This window comes from Loxodonta africana, chromosome 21 (assembly GCF_030014295.1).
Source record: "Loxodonta africana isolate mLoxAfr1 chromosome 21, mLoxAfr1.hap2, whole genome shotgun sequence".
In the NCBI taxonomy this organism is placed as follows: Eukaryota; Metazoa; Chordata; class Mammalia; order Proboscidea; family Elephantidae; genus Loxodonta; species Loxodonta africana.
The window spans coordinates 49,901,296-49,926,097 of record NC_087362.1 but is presented as its reverse complement, the minus strand read 5'-3'; the positions used below and the strand labels follow the sequence as shown (position 1 = coordinate 49,926,097).

The window sequence follows — 24,802 nt, the reverse complement described above, 5'->3', positions numbered from 1 at the left end:
ACGCATTTTAGCAGACACTAGGAAACCCGGACTTGATATGGATGCCTCCCAAATTTTATTTTATTAAACTAAAAATAAGGGAACTTACAATTCTGACATCTCGATGTTAGCTTTTTTAGTAATGTCAAAGAGGGTTTTGTTCCTTTCGTTAGAATACCATGGCAAGGCATGCTGATAATTGTGCTGGTCCAGATGGTGTGGAAGGGGAAAATGGAGGAGAAACGAAGAAGGGTAAACGTGGAAGAAAAAGAAAGATGCGTTCTAAAAAAGAAGACTCTTCTGACAGTGGTAAGTGACTCGTTTCTTGATTTAGTTACACTTGTGGCAGATTTGGAAACCCTGGTGGCGTAGTGGTTAAGTGCTACGGCTGCTAACCAGAGGGTCGGCAGTTTGAATCCACCAGGCACTCCTTGGAAACTCTATGGGGCAGTTCTACTCTGTCCTGTAGGGTTGCTGTGAGTCGGAATCAACTCAGTGGCACTGGGTTTGGTTTGGGCGGCAGATTCGGGTACCCAGTTTCCAGCATGTTTATGTGTGAATGTACATATGTATCAACAACAGCAGTTTATTTTTGAGGCAAATTTTCTTGTCTTTTTTTCTCATGGCATCCCAGTGTTCAGTAATCTCATGTGTGCTATATTCTTTTAAATCCAAAGCAAACTAGTATCTTTGCTTAATAAACCAAAACAAAACCAAACCCACTGCCATCGAGTCAACTCTGACTCATAGCGACCCTACAGGACAGAGTAGAACTGCCCCGGAGCGCCTGGTGGATTCGAACTGCCGACCTTTTGCTTAGCAGCTGTAGCACTTAACCACTACACCACCAGGGAAGGGCATATATGAAATTCTCAAATTAGAGGTCTTCTAAGGCTGGCAGAGTGTCTCCTGTCTGTTCTTAACTGACACATTTAGGAAGCTGGTGTAGATTTGAGCAGGTTAATCTAATAGACATGAAGACAGCTGCTTAAGCGTATTGACCAGGTTAAGGTCAGCCTTTCCCTTCCTAACTTTCTTCTCTATTTCTAATTAAAAACCTTACCTATTTTCCTACTATTAATGCTGTTTGGGGCATTATTTGCCTTTCAAGTCATGAAATCCAGGCCTGAACAAATATGTTCAAAAGCGTTGGAATTCTGTGATACAGATACTTGGGCTCCTAGCCCCTGGGTAAGAATGCACACCTAGGATGAAAAATTTTAAAGTTTTATGGAGAAACAGTATAGGGGAACTCTGTTTTTTGGAATGTACTTTCCTAGAAGTGCCATCAGGCCAGAAAGATTATAGGTGCCTGGTTCCTAATGGATTTCTAAGTGATTCTTCATTTTGTCTGTTACAGCTTGTTAGTAGAAATAGGAGACAGGGAATGAAATTTTTGAAAAAGGAGTGTTTTAAAGAATTTCATTGACTTTTTTAGTTGTATTGTAAAGCATACTCAAGAAGGCATTATGTGTTTAACAAGGGTCTCTTGCTTTGTTGTTATTTTATATTGTCTATTTTAACAGGACATTTCTTTCTGGGAGAATACTCATCCAGTAAACATAAGAATAATTTACTTTTGCTACCTTTGTTAATGAAAAATCTATTTTAAGTAGTATTTCTTCAGTCACTGGATTTTAAGTTGTTTGTTGTATTTAGTTGCTGTTGAGTTGATTCCAACTCATGCGAAGCCATGTGTGCAGAGTAGAAGTGTATGCCTCCTTAAGATACCAATTTGCTTAATTTTTATAAAAACATACCAGTCTTTACTGAGAATCCCTTTGCTTGGCCAAGAAATTGTTGCCATGGACTGTTGTTATATCAGAAGGCCCCGAGTACCTCTAGTGATCTGCAGATAACCTTGAGCATGAAGATCCCTGTAGTTGTTCTTAGTTGCTACAACTGTTCCATGCCCTTCTTCCTCGTAGTACTGCCATGCTCACTCCCATGGTTCATCCTCCCAACAGAACTGTCTTCAGTCCCTACTAATTTTTTTTCTCCAGAAGCATCTTTAGGCTGGAGGACTGATTATCAGTGGTTCCTAATAGATTTCTGTAATTTTCCCTTTTATCATCTGCACTGCTAGTTAGTAGAGCACAGAGTTTGGCTCTGGGCCATGTACCTAGTGTTTCTGTAACCCTCCTGGGAAAATGAAAGTCCATCTGGACTTTTTATCCCAGTGCTGATAGAAGCTACAGTCGTATTTGTCCTTTCCCAGAAGTTCTGCCTGTTGGCTGTCTGCAGAAATTGACCAGCAGAGTCTGCTGCTATTTTCAAGGCTTTTTGCCAAAATCTCTCCAAGCCAGTAAGGCTTTGACCCTATTAACCATTTTCTTTGTGTGCTTTTTCCCCCAATTCTGACTGAATTTGTTTAGTTTTCTAGGCATTGGGCCAGCTTGGGCAATAAGGGGCTTGAATAAGTTGAATAGGGAAGCATCTTGTTCTTGACACACTTCCACATGCCAGTATGCTCCCTAGATTTTCACTTAGGGTTTCAGACACTTAAACAAGGCAGATTGTCCTGAAGATCACACGTTCACCTACAAATATCTAAATTTAAACACTGAGTTCCAGAGAAAGAGAATGTACGCAGACCTGTGCTTAGAGAAAGGCAGGCCGTGTACGTTTTGTGCCACAGTAATTGAGAGGGAGCTGTTTTGTTTTTTTTTGTTATGGATTAATTGTGTCGTCCCTCCCCGCCAAATATGTGTTTTAAATCCTAACTCCTATGCCTGTGGTTAAGGAGCCCTGGTGGTGCATTGATTAAAGTGCTCACTGCTAACCAAAAAGTTGGAGGTTCAAACGTACCAGCCACTCTGGGAGAAAAGACCTGGCGCTCTGCTCCCGTAAAGAATCCAAAACCAAACCAAACCCGCTGCCATCAAGTTGATTCCGACTCATAGTGACTCTATAGGACAGAGTACAACTGCCCTATAGAGTTTCCAAGGAGCGCCTGGCGGATTCGAACTGCCGACCTTTTGGTTAGCAGCCTTAGGACTTAACCACTAAGCCACCAGGGTTTCCACCTATAAAGCTTAGTAAACCCCATGGGGCAGGTCACCCTGTCATATAGACAACTATGTAAATGGTTGTCTTTGTTATGTTAATGAGACAGGATTGGTGTAGGGTATTCTTGAGTCAACCTCTTTTGAGATATAAAAGATTAAACAAGCAAGCAGAGATGGGGGAAGTGAGATGCCAAGCCATATAAAGATATCCCAGGAGCAGAAGCTCAAAGAGAAAAGGACCTTCTTCCTCCAGAACCAACAGAGAAAGCCATCCCATAGAGTCGGCACCCCGAATTCAGACTTACAGCCTCTGTTGTAGGGTAAAAACGTTACAAGGTTAAGTAAAGCAAAAAGAACGTTTTATTCAGCATGTATCAAAAAGGCAAGTGAGAAAACAGACAAGCATGCTGCCAGAGCCGTGTCTGTCTAAGTCCAAGGATTATAGAATAGGCAAAAGTGAGATAACGGACAGGCATGCAGCCAGACCTATGTCTGCCCAAGTCCAAGGAAATACTACAGAATAGGCAAGAATGGGAAAACGGACAAGCACGCTGCCATAGCCATGTCTGCCCAAGTCCAAGGAGCAGTAGAGTCTTCAGTATATATAAACATTACAAATGGGCAAAACCATTGAAAGCATCAAGTTTTCATAGATTGGCTAAAAACCCGTGAATCCTACATTTTGAATTGTCTTTTTAGTCATTGGTACAGGTTTCAGTAATAACAGTCAGGAGGGTCTTCATTGGCCCAACAAATCTTACTATTCACTAGATGCTAATTAAAAAAAGATAAGAGTAGAAAGTGTGTGGGTCTTTAGTGCTGTTCCATGAGTTATGTGAAAGATTCCCTGAAGGATATTTTCCAAGATTGTCCTAGCTATTCTTATACCTCAGGGCCCAGTTGAGGTGTCCTTGTGAGTCCAGTGCCAGCTAGCCCACATTTTAGGATGGTGAATAAGTGGCTGCAATATTATCTCCTAAATCACCTTCTAAATTGTGAGAATTAGTGGTGTTGGCAGGAATATTGAATATACCGTGGACTGCCAGAAGAACAAATAAATCTGTCTTGGAAGAAGTACACAGATTGCACCTTAGAAGCAAGGATGACAAAACTTCGTCATACATACTTTGGACATGTTATCGGGGGGGACCAGTCCCTGGAGAAGGACATGATGCTTGGTAAAGTGAAGGGTAAGAGAAAAAGAGGAAGACCCTCCATGAGATGGATTGACACAGTGGCTGCAACAGTGGGCTCAAGCATAGCAATAATTGTGAGGATGGGTGGGACCGGGTAGCATTTCATTCTGTCATACACAGGGCCGCAGTGAATCGGAACCAACTCAGCAGCACGTAACAACAACAAACCATGAGAAAATTAATTTGTTTGTTAAAGCCACCCACTGTTACAGCAACACTAGATAATTCACTAACATTTCCTTTTTGGCTGCCTGCAGGTGTAGGCAACAAAAAGGAGCTTCAAATTGAGGTCAGAGTTTTGAATTCTACATTATTATTATTACTATTTTTTTTAATAAAATGAAAGTGAAGCCTCTTATTAAAGGAAGCAATGAGGTGTAAATTGAATAATGGAGATTTTTTTCCGTTGTGATACACAATAAAAATAAAAGCTGTGTGTATGTACTGCAGTGTAACTTACAGAGCTTGATCGCACACGCTAGCTCAGTCCTTTTGTTCCTCAAATCACCATGAAGCAGATTGGGAGTGCTTTAAAGATCATCCCAGGAGACTGAGGCTCCATGTGTCGTTGCTTCAGCTCACACAGCTAGTCCAAGATCTGGGATTTAAAGGCGTATTACGTGGCTCTGGGCAATGTTCTTTCTGCAATAGTTCCTGCTACTTTTATGTACCTTTTATTTTATGAAGAAGACAAGGCATTAAAGAGGGGGATAAGAATGACCCATTGGGTCTGGTATAACTGAGAATTAAATTAAGTTCCAAAACTTAGACTTTAAAAAGCCCATCAATGCCAGAGATAAGAAGTCTTCTCAAAACCATAGTTCAACTTAACTAGTAAAAGTTGTCTGTTTTGAGCATTATGCTCTTTTAAGAACTATGTATATGGGATCTAACTGACCAGTAGCAACTGGGAAGATTAAATAGGAACCTTAGGGGGCAGTGAATATATGTTAATGGGGAGGAACAAGTCAGAAAAGGAGGGCAAGAACAGTTGTACAACTCGAAGAATGTAATCAATGTCACTGAATTGTTCATGTAGGAACAGTTGGATCAGTGTGTTTTGCTGTGTATATTCTCAACAACAACAAAATAAATGAAATTTTAAAAAATAACAAAAACCTATCACTAATAGCCCCACCAGAACTCTAGCTGCTTACCCTAGTAAATAAGGCCTCCGAGTATATCAAGAACTCTTGTCTTGCCCCAACAAGAGTGCACACATGTATGCCCTTCTGTCCACACACAGAGGAGCAGGACCATGTCTTCAAGGGTCCGTCTCAGGGTTAGTGTTCTAATTTATCCTCGTATAGATTAGAGGGAAACCCTGTTGGCGTAGTAGCTAAGTGCTATGGCTGCTAACCAAGAGGTCAGCAGTTCAAATCCACCAGGCACTTCTTGGGAACTTTGTGGGGCATTTCTACTCTGTCCTATAGGGTCGCCATGAGTCGGAATCGACTCGACGGCAGTGGTTTGGTTTTTTTTTTATAGTGATTAGAGGGAACATATGCTTTATTTTCAACTTAAATACTGTTTTGTGGCCTTGTTATATAATGGTACAAGATGGAGCTGCCTCTAAGAATTTGTAAGTCTTCGAGTCTGAAGCTAAAAGAAAAAAGTATCATCCAGTGACCTGATTTATTTAAATAAAATGTGAATAATAGTATTCAAGTTTATTTGCTTGATTCTGTCACGATACCAGTTTACTATATTAATGCTGATAGTGAAAATTCCAGCATTTCTTAAGTGGACTTTTCTTAATAAAGAAAACAAATATGTAACGAGCTGTAAGAGTATGTGATTATTTGTGTTTTATTTTTTCTTCCACTGCTCTTCTTCTTGCCCCACCACCTGCTCTTCATGATTTCATGAGAAGAAAATGCCGAGCCAGACCTTGATGACAATGAGGACGAGGAGGAGCCTGCTGTGGAAATTGAACCAGAACCAGAGCCACAGCCTGTGACCCCAGCCCCACCACCCGCCAAGAAGCGAAGAGGACGACCCCCCGGCAGAACCAACCAGCCCAAACAGACCCAACGTAAGCTGCTGGTCTCACCGAGAGCTCAGTAGGGTGGCACCCTCTCCCAGCATGTGGAGGAGCCAGACAGGTTCTTGGTCTTTGGGGAGATGGAAACTAAACCAGGAGAACAAGTAAGGTCCTGTCAGAAACAAGCTCTCAGGAAGTAGTTCGTAGTACTTTTTACTGGGGAACATCTGAGGCAGTCTCTAGAAGCCTTCTTTTCAGCAAGGAAGAGTCCATAGTAGAAGGGGGCTTCTGTTCTACAAGATGGGTTCTGTTAATGTGGGAAGGTCTTGCAGAACAACCAAAGTCACAGTCAGCTGGCAGAATTGATATGATAATGAATGTAAAAGAGCCAAATTTTAAAGGAGGGAAAGATAAAGCAGTTTCTGTGCTGAGATTGTCCTGCTTAAGGAACCCAGGCCTGTGGATTCAAGTGGTGGCCTCCTGACTTAGGAAAGGACATAGAGGTGGTCGCTGTCCACCTCATACCACCACACCACATATGAACTGTAGACAGCGCCTGTGTGCCAAACCAGCCTCATTACAGGAGGACTCAGGCCTTTGCACTATTCAGTGTGTCTCTCCAGATCTCCTTCTGAAAGCTGGTGACTTATTTTAAATCTCCATGGTGGGCTTTTTTTTTGCCCCCTACTTTAACAATCTCTATCTTTTCATGTTCTCGCTGAGCCCCATATATAGATGTCTGTCTCTAGTCCTAGAGAGGACCTTAACTGTAGACCCTGGAAACCAGCCTCTCTCATTTCACCTATGCATACTTGAGTGAAAAAACTGATGGGCGGGCCCAGGATGTGTGAGAACTTCAGAATTTAAAAAAGTTAGGCTCCTTGCTGTAGGTGGGACCACCTATAAAACACATCTACAGCAAACACGCTATGAAGTATTCTTCCTCATGTGCGCTCTGCCAGGCTGTCTGCAATTTTGCCTGCCTCTCACTAAGCTCAAATTAGTGACACAAAGTAAAGCTAGAGATTTTAATATGTAATTTGGGAGACATGTTCCTTAATAGTTTATAGATTATTGGGGCTTTATGTATGGTCACATTTTAGTCTTTAATTTTTTTTTTTTTTTAATTAGCTTCTTTTGTATCACTAAGACTTTCCTATGTTGCTGACATCCCATTCAGTGTCAAGTCTAAAAGGACCTCCGTAGCATTGGAGGCTTTAATGCAGCATTTGTTTTATTCATGTTCTTTTTTGCCAGCAACAGCCATCATTCAGGTTGAAGACCAGAACACAGGTGCAATTGAGAACATTATAGTTGAAGTCAAAAAAGAGCCAGACGCAGAGCCTGCAGAGGGAGAGGAGGAGGCCCAGCCAGCTGCCACAGACGCACCCAACGGAGACCTCACGCCGGAGATGATCCTCAGCATGATGGACCGGTGATGGCAGGGCCTTGCTCACCTCCAGGACTTCTCTGGGCTGTGTTTAAACTGCCCGCATCTTAATTTTTCTCCCTTCTTTCTTCTTTTGGCTTTGGGAAAAGCATCGTTTTACACCATTTTACCAAACATACTGAGAACTAAAACTTCCAAGGATGATGTTAGAAAAACGTGATTTAACTAGGACTTGCTGTTTGATGTTAGCAATCATGGAATGTTCTGAGTCCCTGAAGGTTTACTGTGAAGTGCTGAGGACAGTGTTGGAGCCTAACTGGTTTTCTTAGATGGAAACAGAGACATTGTACTCTCTCTTTCGATTTGGTAAACCACTCCAGAATGGCCACCGGGTTTCCCAGAGTTCTATGGTCTTCTTCCCAGCAGAGTTTTTAATTGTAAATGCAGACTTGGGAAGGACTTAGACTTTTAAACTGTTTTTTGCTGTTGCTTTTCCCTGACTCCCTTTGCTTGGAGTCAGCTGCACACCAGTAGTATGGCATGCTACGATCGGTTTCTGTCCTGAAAGCTTTGCCTCTTTCTTGGCAAAGTTTCTGGTATGGTCAAGCTTGTAAATAACTTTTTTTACATTTTAATCTTTTCCATTAATTAAGAAGTGCAGTGTAAGAAAACCCAGCATTTTAATTACTTGCAAATTAAGTTACCACAGACTCTGTAGTGTGTAAATGTTGACAGAGAATTGGATTACAATCATGTAGCAGAACAGTACTCAGACTGCTGCCCGCTAGTAACGGACACCCACATGGAAGGAAGACGTGATTTCCAGCCCATGGAGCCAGCATTTGAACCTTGTACAATTAACTTTCAGTTATGATTCCCATCTACATTTTCTTTGCTCTGTTTGTAGCTGAATTTTGTGTTTTATAAATCCTCTGTTAAAGCGGAAGGGTGATTATGAGTGGGTCACAGCAGCCCTTAAAAAGCTGGGCCAGAAAATTTTACTAGGTCAGTAATTTAAACTTTGGATCTTCAAAAAATAAAAAATAAGAATAATAATGTCAAACAAAACCAACTAAAAAGTGATTCTTGCACATGAACTGTCACGTTTAAAATGTGTTTTTTAGAGCGCCTCAGTCTTGCTGATTTCAAACACTTTTTTCTTATGTGTATTGCTTTTAAGACAGCCATCAGTTAGCTATCAGACTCTAGGTTGATGCATTTTGTACTTAGCTGTACTGTGTGATACTTTTCATTACTTTAGGACACCAACATGAGACCTGGAATAAAATATGTAACGGGGTTGAAAGCTGGGGAGGAGAATCTACTGCTGTACAGCTAATAAATCATAACAGATTAACAAGTGCTCCAGACAGTCCATCTGGTGTGGTTCCTGCCTGATGGGGGGCTGGGCCTTCCCAGAGGAGCATCACGTTCTACCAGGTGTAGCCGCGCGGGCCTCCTGGCCCTTCAGAGGCAAGCTGTGTTCCCCCTGGGAAGCCACTTCCTCCCTAGCAGATGGGAGGAGGCGATCTTGGCAGACGACAGGATGTTGAATGGATCCTCCTGCAAGTTTAATTCTCTGAAAATGTGTAGTAGCGAGGTGAGTGGGTGGACAGCGGCCAGCTCCAAGGGCCACCTTAGGGGCTTTCATGGCCACATAGCCACTCGGCTCGGGGAGGGGGCTTCCCATACTGTCCAAGGAGTCAGGTCTCCCAGGAAAACAGACGTAATGAAGGGCCTCTTGGGGCCTCAGGACTCCAAGCAGGGCAGTCAGCTCCTTGGACTAAGTGTTAGTGGCCTCAGGCTGTCAGAACTTGAGGTCTCCGTCTGATCCTTGGGCTAGCCTCGCACAGTGACCAGTTTCCCTTACCAGAATTGTTGCAGTGGGCACGTAACTTTTTTAAAATTCTAACTTTTATTTATATTAATAGAAAACCTCTTTGCAGAACAATGAGGCATTTATCTATATCCTCAACATACCAGATTCTCATTTCTGATCATAACAGATTGAAAGTTTGGAAATGGGTTTGTTTTGGTTGATATGAGGCAAGAAAAGTGACACTCTGATGGAGTTAAAGCCAAAAGGGATCACCCAGTGCACAGCCCACAATACATCCTGTGTGACTCCATTCAAAATAAAACCAGCAACAGAAGCCAGTTCTCACTACTGTTAGGTCCCGTCAAGTCAATTTTGACTCATAGTGACCCCGTGTGACAGAGTCGAATTGCCCCATAGTGTTTTCTAAACTAATCATTAAAGGAACCAGGTCTTTATCGCTCAGAGCTGGTGTGTTCAAAGTGCTGACTTTTTAGTTAGCAGCCATAACTTAAGCATGCTGCCACCAGGGCTGCTTCACCCACCATTACTCCACACAAGAGAGTTCGTGATGGGGAATTTCCCTAACCTGTCTGCAGCTGCCTCCTCAGTGTTAGACTATATTTTCACACCTGGGCTGGCGTCACACCTGTCCACTGCTGCCCAGCTTGACCAACACCTGAGCCCGTGCTTCTGGTCAGGATCTTATTTTTGTTGTTTTTTAATTAAAAAAAAATTTTTTTTAATTTTAGTGGAAATATACACAGCCAAAGATAGACCATTTCAACAATTTCTACATAAGACAATTCAATGACATTAGTTACATTCAAGTTATTTTTTGTCTTAATGTCAGTGAAATTTTTATGGTGATAAATATATAGGTAACAAAACTTTTGCTATTTCCACAATCCTCACAGGTATTGTTCAGTGATGTTATGTTCATCTTGTTCAACTATCACCATTATTCCCAAATTTGTCCATCACCCTTAAGGATCCTGTTTTTCAAAACCATCAAAGGTGAGCAGTGCACTGAGAGGTGCCACCTGGCCCATCCTGGAGGCAGGACCCATCCCCATCGTGTGCTACTCAGAGCTGGTGGGCTTATTCCCTCCTCATGAGATTTTAGCATTTCCTGAGCACCCACGGAGTGCCATGCTGTCCAGAACACAGACAGGCTTGAACAAGCTGAAGGCCTCTTTCTCACTGAGTCACTGTTGACTGTAGGAGCTGAGCCATGTGTTCACTTGGGCTCTGATATCGCTTGTTAAAACGTTTGTTCTGACCACCAGCAGTTACAAAAGATAGATGGTTAGCCCCATAGGCCTGTCCCGATCTCCATGCTGATCTGATTTCCCTCTCAGCAGCCCCTGCTTGCTCCAACAAGTGCTGGAACACTCACTGGACTGATCCCAGCCAGTGTTGCTGCTAGCCTAGGGGTTACCTCTCTAGGGAGCAGCTCGTTTGGAGCCCTATGGCAGTTGGTACCTCTTGTAGTTCTCTCATCCTTGTCTTTCTAAACAGAAAAGTCCCTGCAAGGTGGGCTTTCTGTAAGTTCTGTTTTGGAGTCTCGGGGATACCATGGTAGGCTTGGCTAGTGTGATTGTTCACCGAGTGCCGGGCACTGTTGTGAGCACTTCTCTTAATAAGGATTTAGTCCTTATAGCAACACTTTGTTATTAGTTCCTGCTTACAGAAAAGGAATTAGAAGCCCAGAGAGTTTAAGTAACTTGTTCATTGTCAAACAGCTGGTAAGAGATGGAGGCAGGATTTCAGTTCAGGCAGAATACCTTCAAAACCTTAATTCTTGGCCACTTTGACGTAAGTTGGGTGAGACCTACTGAGTTCTTACCCTAAAAGCAGACTGTGGATTCCATGTGGTCTTAGAAGCAGTCTTAGATCTTAATTCTAACTCTCTTTTCAAACAAGAATGCAGAGCAGCACCTCCTCTTGCCTTTGTATGAACTCAAACAGCCTCTTCTCCACATGAGTCTTCACCTGTCAGCCCTTAGCTGTCACACCATGTTCCTGATGCTTGAATGGAGGACACTTCCCCCAAGTTGCTACTATTCCGTTTCTGTTTTCCACTTTGTCCCAGCCTTTGAAGAATCTCAGGAAGTGGGAATGAGATTTTTTTTGTGGGGCGGGGGGAGGGAATAGAGGTCACCCACTGTCTCCAAGCCTTAAGATAGGGAAGCAGTAGCTAAAGATGGAGAAGAAACCAAGGGACCAATGCCCTGTACCTCTTACATACTTTCCATGTTATGCCTGCCTGTGTTACGAGCAGGATAGAAGACTGGTCCTTGTAAGTAGAGTGTGATTAGATTGTATCGGAAGAAAAAAACTCAGCCCCTTCCTGAGAGTTCTCCAGAATCTAGGTCCCTGGCCTTTTATAAGGCAGCATTTGGCTGGCAGAGCCTCTGGGTGGTGCAAATAGTTAAGCTGTTGGCTACTAACAGAGAAGACTAGCGATTCAAATCCATCCAGAGGCACCCGGGCCTGGTGATCTGCTTCTGAAAGGTCGCAACCTTGAAAACCCTATGGAGTGCAGTTCTATTCTGAAACACATGGGGTTAGCGTGAGCCAGAATTGATTGGACAGCAACTATCTGACATGCCCCTCCCTCCATGAGCTTCTGGCCCCTCCCTGCCCTGGAGACCCTAGCTTCTCTGTCTCCTGATGGTTCCTCTTTCCCCAACTCAGCATTCCTCCAGGCATCTGGCTTTTTTGGATCGTACCCCAGGTGTTCGGAGTGCTCAGGCGCTCCACCTCTGCTGTCTGGCCTCTGGTTCACCTCCCCAGGCTGGGCTTGAAGGGACCAACCGAGCTAGGCCTCGGGGATCCCCGGGCGGGCAGCGCCCCCTGGTGCTCGCGGCAGGGACTGCGCTGCAGAGTGAAGGTAGGGGGTTAATTTTTTAAGGGCACGCACCACGCGCGCTCCTCTCAGCCACGCTAGTTTCCACACCCGGGCCTGTCCTCGTGGAGAAGCTCCTGCGCGACGGGGCGGGCAACTGGCTGGGGTTCTGCCCCCCTCCCACATCTCCGTACCCCGGCGGGGTGGAGCCCGGCCGGGGGCGGCCTGGCAGGAAGCAGCGCGCACCTTCCGCTGCCGGAGGAACAGGTGGCTGCTGAGCGGGCCCGGGCCCCGGGCTTCCTGTGTGCGCGCCTGCCGGCCGCTGTTTCCCGCCGGAGCTCGTAGGGCCACCCCGTCCGTCCTGGCCAGGCCCCATGGCCCAAACCCCCGACGGCATATCCTGTGAGCTGCGAGGTAAGCGCTGGCCCTTCCCGCCTACTTGGCTGGGAGGAGACAGTGCGGCCCCCAAACCAGGGCCCGCCAGCGCCCCGGGGCACTCCGCAAAGCAAGTTCTTCCTGCTCCCCCTCCGGAGGGCTTGGCTTCTCAGACCCCTTCCACGCCTTTCTTGATGACCCACATAGGAGCCCCAGGCCCTAGCCTGGCACAGCTCTGGCCACGAATTGGCCTCCAAGGAAGGGCCAAAGTCACCTAGCAGGCTGCCCTTCCACAGGAGAGATCACCAGATTCCTGTGGCCAAAGGAGGTGGAGCTGCTGCTGAAAGCCTGGCTGCCTGAGCAGGAGGGTGCTGATCGAAGTCACGTCCTGGTATGGCGGCAGGCAGGGGACAGAGCCTGGCAGGGATATGGGGGCTTGGACCTAGGCAGAAAGAGCCTTTTGCCCTTTCTGCCCAGAATGTCAAACCCTACTTCCCCGCAGGCACTGCTACGATGGAGAGCCTATCTGCTGCACACATGCCTCCCCCTGAGGGTGAGTCCCAGAGCCTGGCCACCACCTCTCCTGCCCCCAGCAGCTACATTTCTAGGAGCTGTGTCTGCAGAGTTGTCCCTCTTGTCCTTCTGGGCTCTCAGTTTCCAACAGCACTGGGCTCCCGTGAGGGTGGGGCTTGGGGCTTGGTCCAGGCTGATCCAGGTGCTTCCTAGGTGGACTGCACATTCAGCTACCTGGAGGTCCAGGCCATGGCACTGCAGGAAACACCCCCTCAGGTGAGGTATCTAGGACTGCACCTGGGCCTGCAGCCTGGAACTCACCCCTACCCCCACCTGCTCCCCGGAACCTTGGAGGCCCAGCAGCCCTCCCTCTCCAGGTCACCTTTGAGCTGGAATCTCTGCCTGAGCTGGTCCTGGAGTTTCCTGGGGTGACCGCCCTGGAACAGCTGGCCCAGCACATCACTGTGGCCATCAAGAAGGTCTTCCCTCGCTCCGCCCTTGGGTGAGGCCCAGCAACTGCAAGAGGCTGCTGAGAAGGAGGGCAACGGGGGGAGGGGGAGGCTGCTTCACATCCCATGGGCTAGAGGTCCCTTGCCCCTCTTCTTCACCCCCCTTCCCAGGAAGCTATTCCGGAGGCCTACGCCCCCCTCGATGCTGGCTCAGCTGGAGAGAAGCAGCCCCTCAGAGGCCACCACACCTGGCAGTCCCTGTGGTAAGGGCCAAGGCAGGGCCACTCAGAGGCTCTACCCTGTTCCGCCCTGGAGCCCCAGAACCCTGGAGTTGGGGGGTTCCCAAGCTGAACAGAGCCTCTGGGGTCACAGACACCAGCCAGCCTGGGTCTGATCTTCTTCCATCTCTGTCCTTATGTCTCCCTCCTCCCCCATCATACTCCTGGCACGTCCCCAGGCGGCTTCTTAGAGACCTATGAGGCTCTGTGTGACTACAACGGCTTCCCCTTCCGAGAGGAGATTCAGTGGGTGAGGGTAGGGCCCTCTGTGGGGGCTCTGGAGACATCTAATCCTCTGGGTGAGCTGAACCTCTTCCCACCCCTTGTGGTCCCAAGCCGGTTGTAGACACTTTCTTCCTGTCCAGGATGTGGATACCATCTACCATGGACAGGGCTGCCGCCATTTCAGCCTAGGAGACTTTAGCCACCTCAGCAGTCGGTGTGTAGCCTGCCAAGAATGAGGGGAGGAAGATCCCAGGACCCACATTTCTGGGCCTCAGTCTCTCCATGGATGGGATGCTGGGCCTAGGATCTGGCCAGAGGGTCCTGAGCTCTGCCCACCCGTCCCCCCAACCCAGGGACCTGGCCTTGAGTGTGGCTGCCCTGTCCTACAACCTGTGGTTCCGGTGCCTGTCTTGTGTGGACATGAAGCTGGTGAGGCATAGGGGCAGGGAGGGGCCAGGGGTGCTGGGGTCAGGGTGCAGTGCGCTGAACCTCCCTCTGGTCCTCAGAGCCTTGAGGTCTCGGAACAGATTCTGCACATGATGAGTCAGTCTTCCCACCTGGAGGAGCTGGTGCTGGAGACCTGTGGCCTGAGGGGGTGAGTGGAGGGAGGGGGGAGCTGGGGCAGGGAGCCTGGGGGCTTGGGATTGGAGTACTGGTGGCCTGAGAGGGGGTTGAGAATCCAGGGTGAGAGTCTCACACCTGGGGTCTGGTTCCCCAGAGACTTTGTCCGGCGGCTGGCCCAGGCACTGGCAGGAAACCCGAGCTCTGGGCTGCAGGAGCTCAGCCTGGCAGGGAACCTGCTGGATGACCGAGGTAGGGCTGATCCTGGGGAACTCAGGGCTGCCAGCCCAAGAGGGTGAGACCTACATGGCTGGCTGCCCCATTCCCTAGGTGTGGCTGCACTCAGCAGACACCTACAACAGCGTCCAGGAGCCCTGAGGAGACTCAGCCTATCTCAGACTGGGCTGACACCTCGAGGTAGGCGAGGTCAGGAAGGGGTGCTGCAGGTGGAGTGTCTGCCTGATTGCTGAGACTCCCCCTACCCCAACCACCAGGAATGAGGGCCCTGGGCGAGGCACTGGCTACCAATGTGGCCTTCGACTCTTCCCTGACCCACCTGGACCTTTCTGCAAACCCCGGGGCCCTGGGGCCCTCAGAAGACAATGGAGTAAGCCAGGGGCAGAGATGGGGGTGCTAGTAAGCAATGGGGTGTCAGGGAGCTCCTAGGAAGGCCGCCCCTCACTCTGCCCTCCCACACCCATCTTCCCACCAGGGCCTCTATAGTTTCCTGAGCCGTCCTAACGTTCTGACGTTCCTGAATCTTGCAGGCACTGATACCGCTCTGGACACCGTGAGGGGGCGGGCGGTGGGAGGGATGGGAGGTGGCTCGGGCGCGGGCGAAACACCGACTGTGTAGACTGGAGGGGAGAGGGAGGGCGAAGCGAGGCTCAGTTCTCCAGCCGGTGCACCCTCTGCCCGCAGCTCTTTGCAGCGCTGTCCCGCGGCTGCTGTGCCAACCTCACCCACCTCGAAGCTTCGAGGAACGTCTTCTCCCGCACGTAAGGGGACCCGCCGGGGCGGGGAAACGCGGGGAGCCGCCTTCCTGAGCGCGGAAGCCCACTCCTTCTTTTCGCCCACCCAGAAAATTCCGCGCGGCGCCCGCCACGCTGCAGCTCTTCCTCAGCCGTGCGGGAGCGCTGCGGCACCTGGGCCTGGCCAGCTGCAAGCTGCCTCCCGACGCTCTCAGGTCAGTGTTGCTGCCCTCGGCCAGGCCCCTGCATATGCGGTCACCTCCCAGGCCAGGCCAACCCTCCAGCGCCTCACTCCGCTCCTATCGCACCTACAACCTTCTCGCCTCCTGCCTCGCCTTCTTGGTGCTTGCTGGCTCCTCGGGGGTCCCCTGTGCAGACCCCGGCCCGGCCCGGCCCGGGCCGGCTCATCTGTGACATTTTGTCTCAGGGCCCTGTTGGAAGGCCTCGCGCTCAACACTCACATAGGCGATCTGCACCTGGACCTCAGTGCTTGTGAGGTGAACGCCCTGCCCGGCGACGTGGGCACACCGTGGGCCCACACCTTCGGGGCGGATCTGGGAGGCTATAGAGGCCGCCCACCCCGCCCCACCCTTAGTCTGTGCGTCCTGAATTCACCCCACTTCCCACCTCCAGCTGCGCTCCGCTGGCGCTCAGGTGATACAAGACTTGGTGTGCGACGCGGGCGCCGTGAGCTCCCTGAATCTGGCGGATAATGGTGAGGCAGTCCGGAAACCCATCTTCCCATCATCCATCCAGTTTCCAACACCCCGCCCCACCTCCGCAGCCCTGCCTTGTCGGTGACCCGAGCCACCCCCAGGTTTCGGCTCAGACATGGTGACTCTGGTGCTGGCCATCGGGAGGAGTCGGTCCCTGCGACACGTGGCGCTTGGGAGGAACTTCAACGTCCGGTGCAAGTGAGCTCCCACCCCAACCCCGAGCCTCCCAGGCAGCACCCCACCTCCCGTTCCCCCTCAACAGTAGCTCCTGCCCACAGGGAGACCTTGGACGACGTCCTGCACCGGATTGTCCAGCTCATGCAGGACGACGACTGTGTGAGTTCACGGCATCTTTCGGGGCCCTCCACCAATGGACCCCTGTGGCCTCCTGACTCCCGCTCCCCAGACCCTGTGACCTGCCCTCCTTGCTGACACCGGACTCCAACGATCAATGGCTTTCTCTTAACCCCAGCCCCTGCAGTCTCTGTCTGTAGCTGAGTCGCGGCTGAAGCTGGGCGCCAGCGTCCTGCTTCGTGCCCTGGGCACCAACCCTAACCTGACAGAGCTGGACATCAGCGGCAACGCCATGGGGGACACCGGCGCCAAGATGCTAGCCAAGGCTCTGCGGGTCAACACGAGGCTCCGGTGGGCGGGGTCAGAATAGAGGGGTGGGACCAATGGGAGAGGAGGGCCTGGTGTGGAGGGGTGTGGTCATATGGAGAGAAACCAATGGACGGGTGACGGGCGGGGTGAAAGAACCGGGCTAATGGGCGGGGCAGAATGAGGCGGAGCAAATGGAGCTGGCTGGTGAGCCAGGTGAACCGATAGGGCTAGCGGGTTGGGTGGGGCCTCGCGGAGCCCCGCCCCCGACTGAAGCCGGGCCGGGCCCAGGTCTGTGGTCTGGGACCGGAACCACACGTCTGCGCTGGGCCTGCTGGACGTGGCACAGGCCCTGGAGCAGAACCGCAGCCTGAAAGCCATGCCTCTGCCACTGCATGATGTGGCCCAGGCGCAGCGCAGCCGCCCAGAGCTGACAGCACATGCAGTGCACCAGGTGGGAGTTCCCTCTCCACCACTCCCTTCCTCTGCGCCACGGCCCCGTCCCCCGGTGTGTCTCAATATCCCTTGCCGACAGATCCAAGCCTGTCTCTTGAGGAACAACCGCACAGACCCCGCCTCTTCTGACCGCGCCTTCCGTCTACAGCCACAGGGTCTGGTCTCAAACCCCTCGAAGCAGGTCAGTGTCCCCTCTTCCATCCAATCTTGAGTACCCACGGGGATAGGAGGGGAAGAGCTATGGCACCTGGGAGACTTCATGAGTCTGAGAGTCCCACTTTCCTGGGGCCAGGATGTCTGGGTCCTTTTTGTCCCACACAAGTTCCTCTGGACCGGGACCAGTGGTTCCTCAAATAGCTCCCTAGATAACACCTCTTGCTACCTAACTTTAAGCATTTAAAGAGGTTTTTCTGTAAAAATAAACCAAAAAACCAAACCCTTTGCCATCAAGTTGATTCTGACTCATAGTGACCCTATAGGACAGAGTAGAACTGCACCATAGGGTTTCAAAACTGTGAATCTTTATGGAAGCAGACTGCCACATCTTTCTCCCACGGAGCAGCTGGTGGGTTTAAACTTCCAGACCTTTCAGTTAGCAGCCAAGTGCTTAACCACTGTGCCACCAGTGCTCCTTGTTAAAGTCAGGAGGTATTTAAAAATCTTCCCTCAATTTTCTTCTCTGGTTGCAGCCCCATCTCTGCCTTCCCATTCACAGGGTTCCCCTCTCCTCTCCACTATGTGACCAAACTCGTCAGCCCCTTGTCTTGTTTCATCTCCCTCCACTACCCTGTCTTTGTGAGCTGCTCCCACCTCTCAATCCCCAAATTCTACTTCTCTCCTAAACTCCAGAGCCCAGACATCTCAAACCAGACACCCTGCAGGAGCCTCACACTCTACACATGTCCCACACACCTGTCTACCAAGCACTGGGGACAGGGGTGGGGGCATCCTTCCAGGTCTCCTCTGACCATGCTGGAGCTCTCACAGACCTCCCTGGTTCTGACTCCTGACCAGCACTCAACCCAGCCTTCCTCTGCTCCTAACCATCCCTGCTCCCTCAGTCCCTCCTCTCTGGGCACCTCACTCTCACTTTTGCTCACCCCTCAGTATATCCTCTACGTGGTTGGTGGACAGACAGCTTCTTAAACACAGACAGGACTAACAGCTCCTTTTCCTTTTCATTCTGAACACTTCTCCACCCCCATGGGAAGTGTATAAAAAGTCCCTAAAATGAACCAAAGGAAGGGACACTGCTCTACCTCCTTGAGCTGGTAGGGTTCCTAAGTGGCTGGCATGATGGTGACAGCTTCAGGACCTCACTCACCCTGTTCAACACCCTGGGAGGGAGGCAACCAGAGTCTGGGAGGCTAAGAGGGGACTAGTCTGGGCTGATCCCTGATGTGCCCCCACCCCCAGGAAGTGAACGAACTGTGTCAGTCGGTGCAGGAGCATATGGAGCTGCTGGGCTGTGGGGCTGGACCCCAGGGTGAAGCTGCTGTGCGCCAGGCTGAGGATGCCATCCGCAACGCCAACTTCTCTCTCAGCGTGAGCCTTCCCCCTCAAAAGGACCCTCCCCCCCTTGGTCAGACTTCAGTCTGCACCTCCTTTTCCTCATTGGCCCCCAGGTTCTCCCCATTCTATATAAAGCTGGGAGTTCCCCAAGCCATCACTGGCAGCTGCAGCAGAAGCTGGAGGTCCTGCTGGGACAGGTGGGCAAGGTCTGCCACCAAGACATCCAGGTGAGGTAGTACCCCTGCTCCAGAACTACTTCCACATGGAGGTCTGACCCCCATCTTGTAGGCTTGACTGTCTCCAGAGCCAATGTTCTGTTAGGGTTAGAGTGAAGCCAAGTGACTTGGGCCTTAGCCACACACTCACCATGCTCTGACCTTTGCCCAGGACTTTACTCAGGCCACACTGGACACAACAAGGAGCCTCTGCCCACGGATGCTGCAGGGACCCGGCTGGAGGGAGCAGCTAGAAGGAGTCCTGGCAGGCTCAAGTGGCCTCCCAGAGCTGCTCCCAGAGCAGCTACTGCAAGATACCTTCAGTAGGCTCAGGTAGGCTGCATGAGGCTGGGCTGGGTACAGCTGGGGCAGGGCCAGTATACTAACCTCTGCCCTCCCCTGCCCTCAGAGACATGCGGCTCTCTGTCACAGAGACCTTGGAAGAGAGCATTGTGGCTCAAGCTCTGGCGGGTCTGAATGCAGCCCGAGATCGACTGGTGAGAGGGAGCTGTGTATGCATGCACACGCATGCACACACACACATATCCACACCCACACACACAGGCCACCTGCCCTAGATGGGATCTATAATGTCTTCTGGATAGTCCAGGGGTACTTCAGAGGTCCGGTAGCACAGATGGGAACATGGCTGAAGCCCTACTGGCCCATCATTGGGGTGCCTGGTATTGCAGGTGGAGAGTCTGGCTCAGCAGGCAACAGTGGCAATGCCCCCAACCTTATCAGCACTGGATGGAGGCGAGCCCACCCCCCTTGGGCCTGGGGAATTGGAAGGCCTCTTCTTTCCGGAGAAGGAGGAGGGGGTAGGTGGTCCCAGATCGCTGTGTCTAGAACCCAGATCTCCCCACCTTGCTGTGGAGTCTGGAAGGTGGGGAGGTAGTTCTTGTGGGTTGTTCCCCGACCTCCAGGCTGAGTCTGTGCCCTTCCCACCAGGATGACAGTCCTCCATGGAAATGGCCTGAGCCCAGCCTTTGTCTTCGCCTGGTCCCCTCCACTCACAGTAAGTCAGGGCCTGGACGGAAGGTGGAGGTTACCTGGGTTGAGCGGAAGCTCCATTGAGTCTGGGACACATTCATTCAGCCCCGTCCTGGGCACTCCCTAACCCTTGACTAGGCCAGGACAGGGCCCTTGTGATCCTGCAAGGTCGGGTCCCTTGTGATTAGCACGGAGCTGGACCTGAGCAGATCAGGGTCGGGACACTGCCTCCACCCCGCGCCTCCTCCAGTCGCGCATGCCTGCCGGCGGTGTGGAGCCGCGCGCACTCGGGGCCGCGCTCAGCACCGCGGACAGCGGCAGCGGGGGAGGGGCGGGGGGGCTGGCGGCGCAGCCGGGCCCCTCCCCGCGCCCTGGGCGGGTCCCCCGCCGCCCTAGCGCCGCCGCCGCCACCTTCCCGGGCTCGGTGCTCGGCCCTCTTCTGGTACTCTCCCCTCAGGTGCTGCTGAGGAAGCGCAGCCGGAGCCCGAGCTGGCGGCTCCAGGGGAAGATGCGGAGCCGCAGGCGGGGCCGTCTGCGCGCGGCTCTCCGAGCCCGGCCGCCCCGGGTACCCCCGCCGGCGCGCTGCCTCGCATGGACCTGCCATCCGCCGGGCAGCCCCTGCGCCATCCGACCCGGGCCCGGCCGCGGCCGCGCCGCCAGCACCACCATCGCCCGCCCCCGGGGGGCCCCCAGGTGAGCGCCCTTCCCCCGGTCTGGAGCTCGTGGAATTGGGGGTCGTGGGTGGTTTGATCGCACCTCGCCGAGGATGACCAGCAGGGGGATGGGGGCCCAAGGCCACCTGGTCTTGCGGAGGCGGCCGCATCCTGGATTCTTTCTGGCCACCCCCCACCCCAGACGATGCCCGTGCGGGGACATGGGTGTGCGTGTTTAGTTCTGGGTGCGCCTGAGTGTAGGACTCCACCTCGGGTTGGTACCAGTGGATGTGCGAAAGATGTCCATCTTGCCCTCCCTCGCCGAGGGTTACTGGAAGATGTTGGGCCCCCGGGGGCAGCTGGGCTACAGGGACAATCCTAAGTCTGCCGGACGTTCAGCCGGTGTATGTGCCTGGGTCCCGGTGGGGGCAGTGGGCACTGGGCAGTGGGGGGAGGAGCCCGCTGGAGGCCCCCCCCCAGAGGGTCTGACGCAGCAGCCGGTGCCGCTGAGGCAGCAGCAGGCCGGGTGGGGTGGGGGCGGGGGGTACTGCAGGGAACTGTTTAGAGCAGAGGGGGTGGCAAGTGGGACCGTGTGACCCAGGGGGGCGCGTGGGTGCCAGTGTGCTGGTGACTGTGTGGCTCACGGTGTGTGACAAGAATGGGTGTGTGCCCGGGCCAGTAATGGGTGAGGGGTATGTGAAATCCAGCATCTCTGCTGATGGCCCACCAGTGGGAGGGCCATCAGCAGCCCACTACAGGGTCACCCCAGTACCAGGTCCTGGAGTTATCTAGACCAGGCTGCTGGACAGAAGGGGGAAGGAGCCACGGTTGCATTTGGCCCTGATCTTGACCCCATGATGTCTCCCAGGTCCCCCCAGCCCTGCCACAGGAAGGGAACGGGCTCAGTGCCCGCGTGGACGAGGGCGTGGAGGAATTCTTCTCCAAAAGACTGATCCACCAGGATCGCCTGTGAGTGAGGGGCAGTTTCAGGGGGTGGAAGAGGGTGGGAGGCCCTGCAGATCTTTCCGCTCACTTCAGGTTGTCCCCACAGCTGGGCCCCCGAGGAGGACCCAGCCACTGAGGGAGGTACCACCCCTGTCCCCCGCACACTGCGAAAGAAGCTGGGCACCCTCTTTGCCTTCAAGAAGCCTCGTTCAGCGCGAGGGCCACGGCCTGACCTAGAGACCAGCCCTGGGGCAGCTCCCCGCAGCCGGAAAGCCACACTTGGGGACCTGCTGAGGCCACCAGCCCGCCCAGGCCGTGGTGAGGAACCTGGTGGGGCTGAGGTGGGCACCAGCAGCCCTGACCCTGCCCGCAGGAGCCGGCCACGCTACACACGGGATAGCAAGGCCTACTCGATGATACTGTTGCCTGCTGAGGAGGAGGAGGCAGCACTGGGTGACAGACCTGACAAGGTGAGGCCTGGTGACAGGAGGTGAGGGCTCTTCTGGAACTGAGGGTAGTGGGTCCCTTCCCTACCTGGGCATCTCTGTCCCCAGCGGCGGCCCCTGGAGCGGAGAGACACAGAAATGGCCCCATCCTTTGAACAGCGAGTACAAGTGATGCTGCAGAGGATTGGTGTGAGCCGAGGCAGCGGGGGTGCCGAAGGCAAGAGAAAGCAAGTGAGTTGGGGTAGCATAAATGTGAAGTGAGGGGCAAGTGACATGGCTTGTGCCAGCCTGTGGATGATATATGTGACTAGGAGAAGAGACTCATGTGACACACAGACAGGTCTAATTGTCAGTTCCATTCTTCCCCCATCCCCTCAAAATCGTCATCAGATCCAACCTTTCTCCCCTCTTGGCCTCTGCCCTGGCCCAGGCCTCTTACATTTCCTCCTTCGACCTGGAATAGCCCTTTCCCTGCAGATGAAAACAAATCTGACCTTGTTACCTACAATTTAAACATCAAGTTCTCCAGGGCTTCCTCTCAAGAAATTGTCCAGATCACTAACCCTGCTTCAAGGCCGCAGGAGTCTCAGCCCTGGTCACCTCTTTGACCTCACTGCTCTCCACCCTGGATTGTACCTCAGAGTCCGTACACGGTCTTTGCTCTGGGATTGCTCCCTGCCCCCCGCCCCCTTCCAGCCTCTCACCATCTGCAGACACACCGGGTTCCTCCTCATCCACCCCTGTGCTTCTCTATGGACCTTCCCTGACTTCCTTCCATAGTCACCTTGCTAATGCTGCTCTCTGATCACAGTCCCTAATAAGAACCACAGCCCTGGGTACCATCCATTTAGTCATAGCTTTTCAGGAAAATAAGAAACACCTATGAAGGAAGATTCAGCCTAAATTTAGAAACATTGAAGTGTGCAAAGTGCATCACAGAAGTAAGATATTCTATTATCTGTGTGTCTATAAATGCGGATGTTTCTGTGTGTTAACTGTCCACCATCCAAGACTATGAGCTCTTAAGAGGACTGGGATTGGGTTTCCCACGTTCTTGTCCAGCCCATGGTGGACATTCTGTGGCTGGGTTATGAGAAGAATGAACACAAGGCCAGGGCTAAGGTGAGGCTGGGGCGGGATGGGGCAGGCCTGGAGCTTGACTGCTCTGTTTCCTACAGAGCAAAGATGGAGAGATCAAGAAGGCTGGTTCAGATGGTAAGTGGAACCCTTGGGTAGGGAAGTGTATTTGTGGGGAGGACATATCCCTAGAGATAGTCCCCAAGGCACTTGCTCTTCTGGGGAAGAGGCCAGGTTTTCCTTCCACTCCCAAGGTCTGTGGCCTGAGCCCCCCAGCCCTGCCTTGCAGGTGACATTATGGACAGCTCCACGGAGGCCCCTCCCATCTCAATTAAGTCCCGGACACACTCTGTGTCTGCAGGTAAGTGTGGGTGAATATGTGTGTGCTCGGGACATGCAGGGGCAGGCAAGAAGGGGTTAGACCATTGGTCAGGCCCGCCTCCAACACCGGGCCCTGGGTGACACCCCTCTCCCTGCAGACCCCTCATGCAGACCTGGCCCAGGGGGCCAGGGGCCTGAGCCCACCTCCTGGAAGACTCTGGGGCAGCAGTTGAATGCAGAGATGAGAGGTCGTGGCTGGGGCCAACAGGATGGTCCAGGCCCTCCCTCCCCATGTCCCAGCTCAAGCCCCCGAAGGGCCAGCCCCTCCCCGGACAGCCTGGGCCTCCCAGAGGATCCTTGCTTGGGCCTCAGGAATGAAGGTAGGCATATACCTTACCCCAGCCCAGGCCTGGGATGGGGACTAGGGGACCCTGAAGGTGGGAGGCAAGGGCTAGAGTTGGTGCAGCTGTTGGGGCCATACCCTGACACCCTGACCTCCCCCAGACAGCCAGCTGAGGCCATGGCCTCTCTCTGCAGGGCGACGAGCAGTGTCTGTGCACGAGGATCAGCTCCAGGCCCCTGCTGGTGAGGGGAGACACCTCCATGTGTGCTTGAGTCCAGGGTGGAGATGGTGGGGCGGCAGTGAGGGGCTGGCAGTGTGAGCGGTTGAGAAACCAGAGAGCCAAAAGACCAGGTGTAAGGCTCTGACAACAGGCTCTTCCTACCGGTCCGGACTCCATCTCCTGCAGAGCAAACCTCTGCGAGGGGTGGGAGGGCAAAGGGGATGGGGAGGCCCCTGAAGGCAATCATGCTTGCGTGTGTGTGTGTGTGTGTGTGTGTGTGTATGTGTGCACGCATACACTGGAAATAGGGGAGGGGGACTGGGGCTGGACAGACAAGCCCTTAGTGATCCATGCCAAGCTTCTCTATGTCCTTCAGAGCGGCCCCTGCGGCTGCAGCGCTCCCCCGTCCTCAAGCGCAGGCCAAAGCTCGAGGCGCCCCTGCCCCCAAGCCTTGGTAAGTGGGGGCCAGGGCCAGTTATGGGGGTGTTGGTAGGTCTGCTTAGCCCAGCCCTGACTCTTTCTCTCTCCCCAACCACCCTTGCAGGACCTGGCCCTGGAGCCGAGCCTCTGCCCCCACAGCCCACAGAGCCCTCCAGCCCTGAGCAGAGCCTACCCTCCCCTGCCATAGACCAAAGAGGCGGCGGTCCCAACCCCTGACCCTCTCCCCTCCTGCCGCATGAGATTATTTTATTAAAAAACTTAAACAAAG

At 52.4% G+C, this 24,802-nt stretch overlaps 2 protein-coding genes across 14 annotated transcripts in view; both read left to right on the top strand.

Moving 5' to 3' along the window:
- CTCF (CCCTC-binding factor) overlaps nt 1-8,932 on the top strand; it is a 44,150-nt gene extending 35,218 nt beyond the window's left edge. For 3 of the 4 annotated variants that reach the window (XM_023556569.2, XM_023556568.2, XM_064273911.1), the window contains 3 exons: nt 153-288; nt 6,057-6,218; nt 7,425-8,932. In XM_023556569.2, the coding sequence (XP_023412337.1) occupies nt 153-288; nt 6,057-6,218; nt 7,425-7,606 (480 nt within the window). In that variant the 3' untranslated portion in view covers nt 7,607-8,932. The remainder of the gene's footprint in view (nt 1-152; nt 289-6,056; nt 6,219-7,424) is intronic. The other variant, XM_023556566.2, reaches the window with a different exon arrangement.
- A 2,588-nt stretch (nt 8,933-11,520) lies between these two features.
- Nucleotides 11,521-24,785, top strand: CARMIL2 (capping protein regulator and myosin 1 linker 2). 10 transcript variants are annotated; one of them, XM_064273897.1, is made up of 39 exons: nt 11,522-12,269; nt 12,896-12,990; nt 13,102-13,152; nt 13,326-13,388; nt 13,490-13,614; nt 13,697-13,824; nt 14,019-14,089; nt 14,205-14,278; nt 14,418-14,493; nt 14,571-14,659; nt 14,783-14,877; nt 14,956-15,042; nt 15,120-15,232; nt 15,338-15,415; nt 15,547-15,623; nt 15,707-15,811; nt 16,024-16,093; nt 16,230-16,311; nt 16,414-16,510; nt 16,591-16,648; nt 16,785-16,966; nt 17,204-17,366; nt 17,448-17,549; nt 18,785-18,913; nt 18,994-19,107; nt 19,268-19,428; nt 19,505-19,592; nt 19,788-19,916; nt 20,047-20,113; nt 20,546-20,781; nt 21,610-21,710; nt 21,793-22,156; nt 22,241-22,363; nt 23,311-23,347; nt 23,499-23,570; nt 23,689-23,910; nt 24,035-24,115; nt 24,470-24,547; nt 24,638-24,785. In XM_064273897.1, the coding sequence occupies exons 1-39, from the start codon at nt 12,050-12,052 to the stop codon at nt 24,748-24,750; spliced, it is 4,416 nt and encodes a 1,471-aa protein (XP_064129967.1). In that variant the 5' UTR covers nt 11,522-12,049; the 3' UTR covers nt 24,751-24,785. The 10 variants fall into 10 exon arrangements, 9 of the variants coding, with proteins under 9 accessions (XP_064129971.1, XP_064129967.1, XP_064129975.1 ...); XM_064273898.1 differs by having other exon boundaries at nt 11,523-12,269; nt 16,785-16,957; XM_064273899.1 differs by having other exon boundaries at nt 11,523-12,269; nt 24,068-24,115.
- Nucleotides 24,786-24,802: the final 17 nt, after the last annotated feature.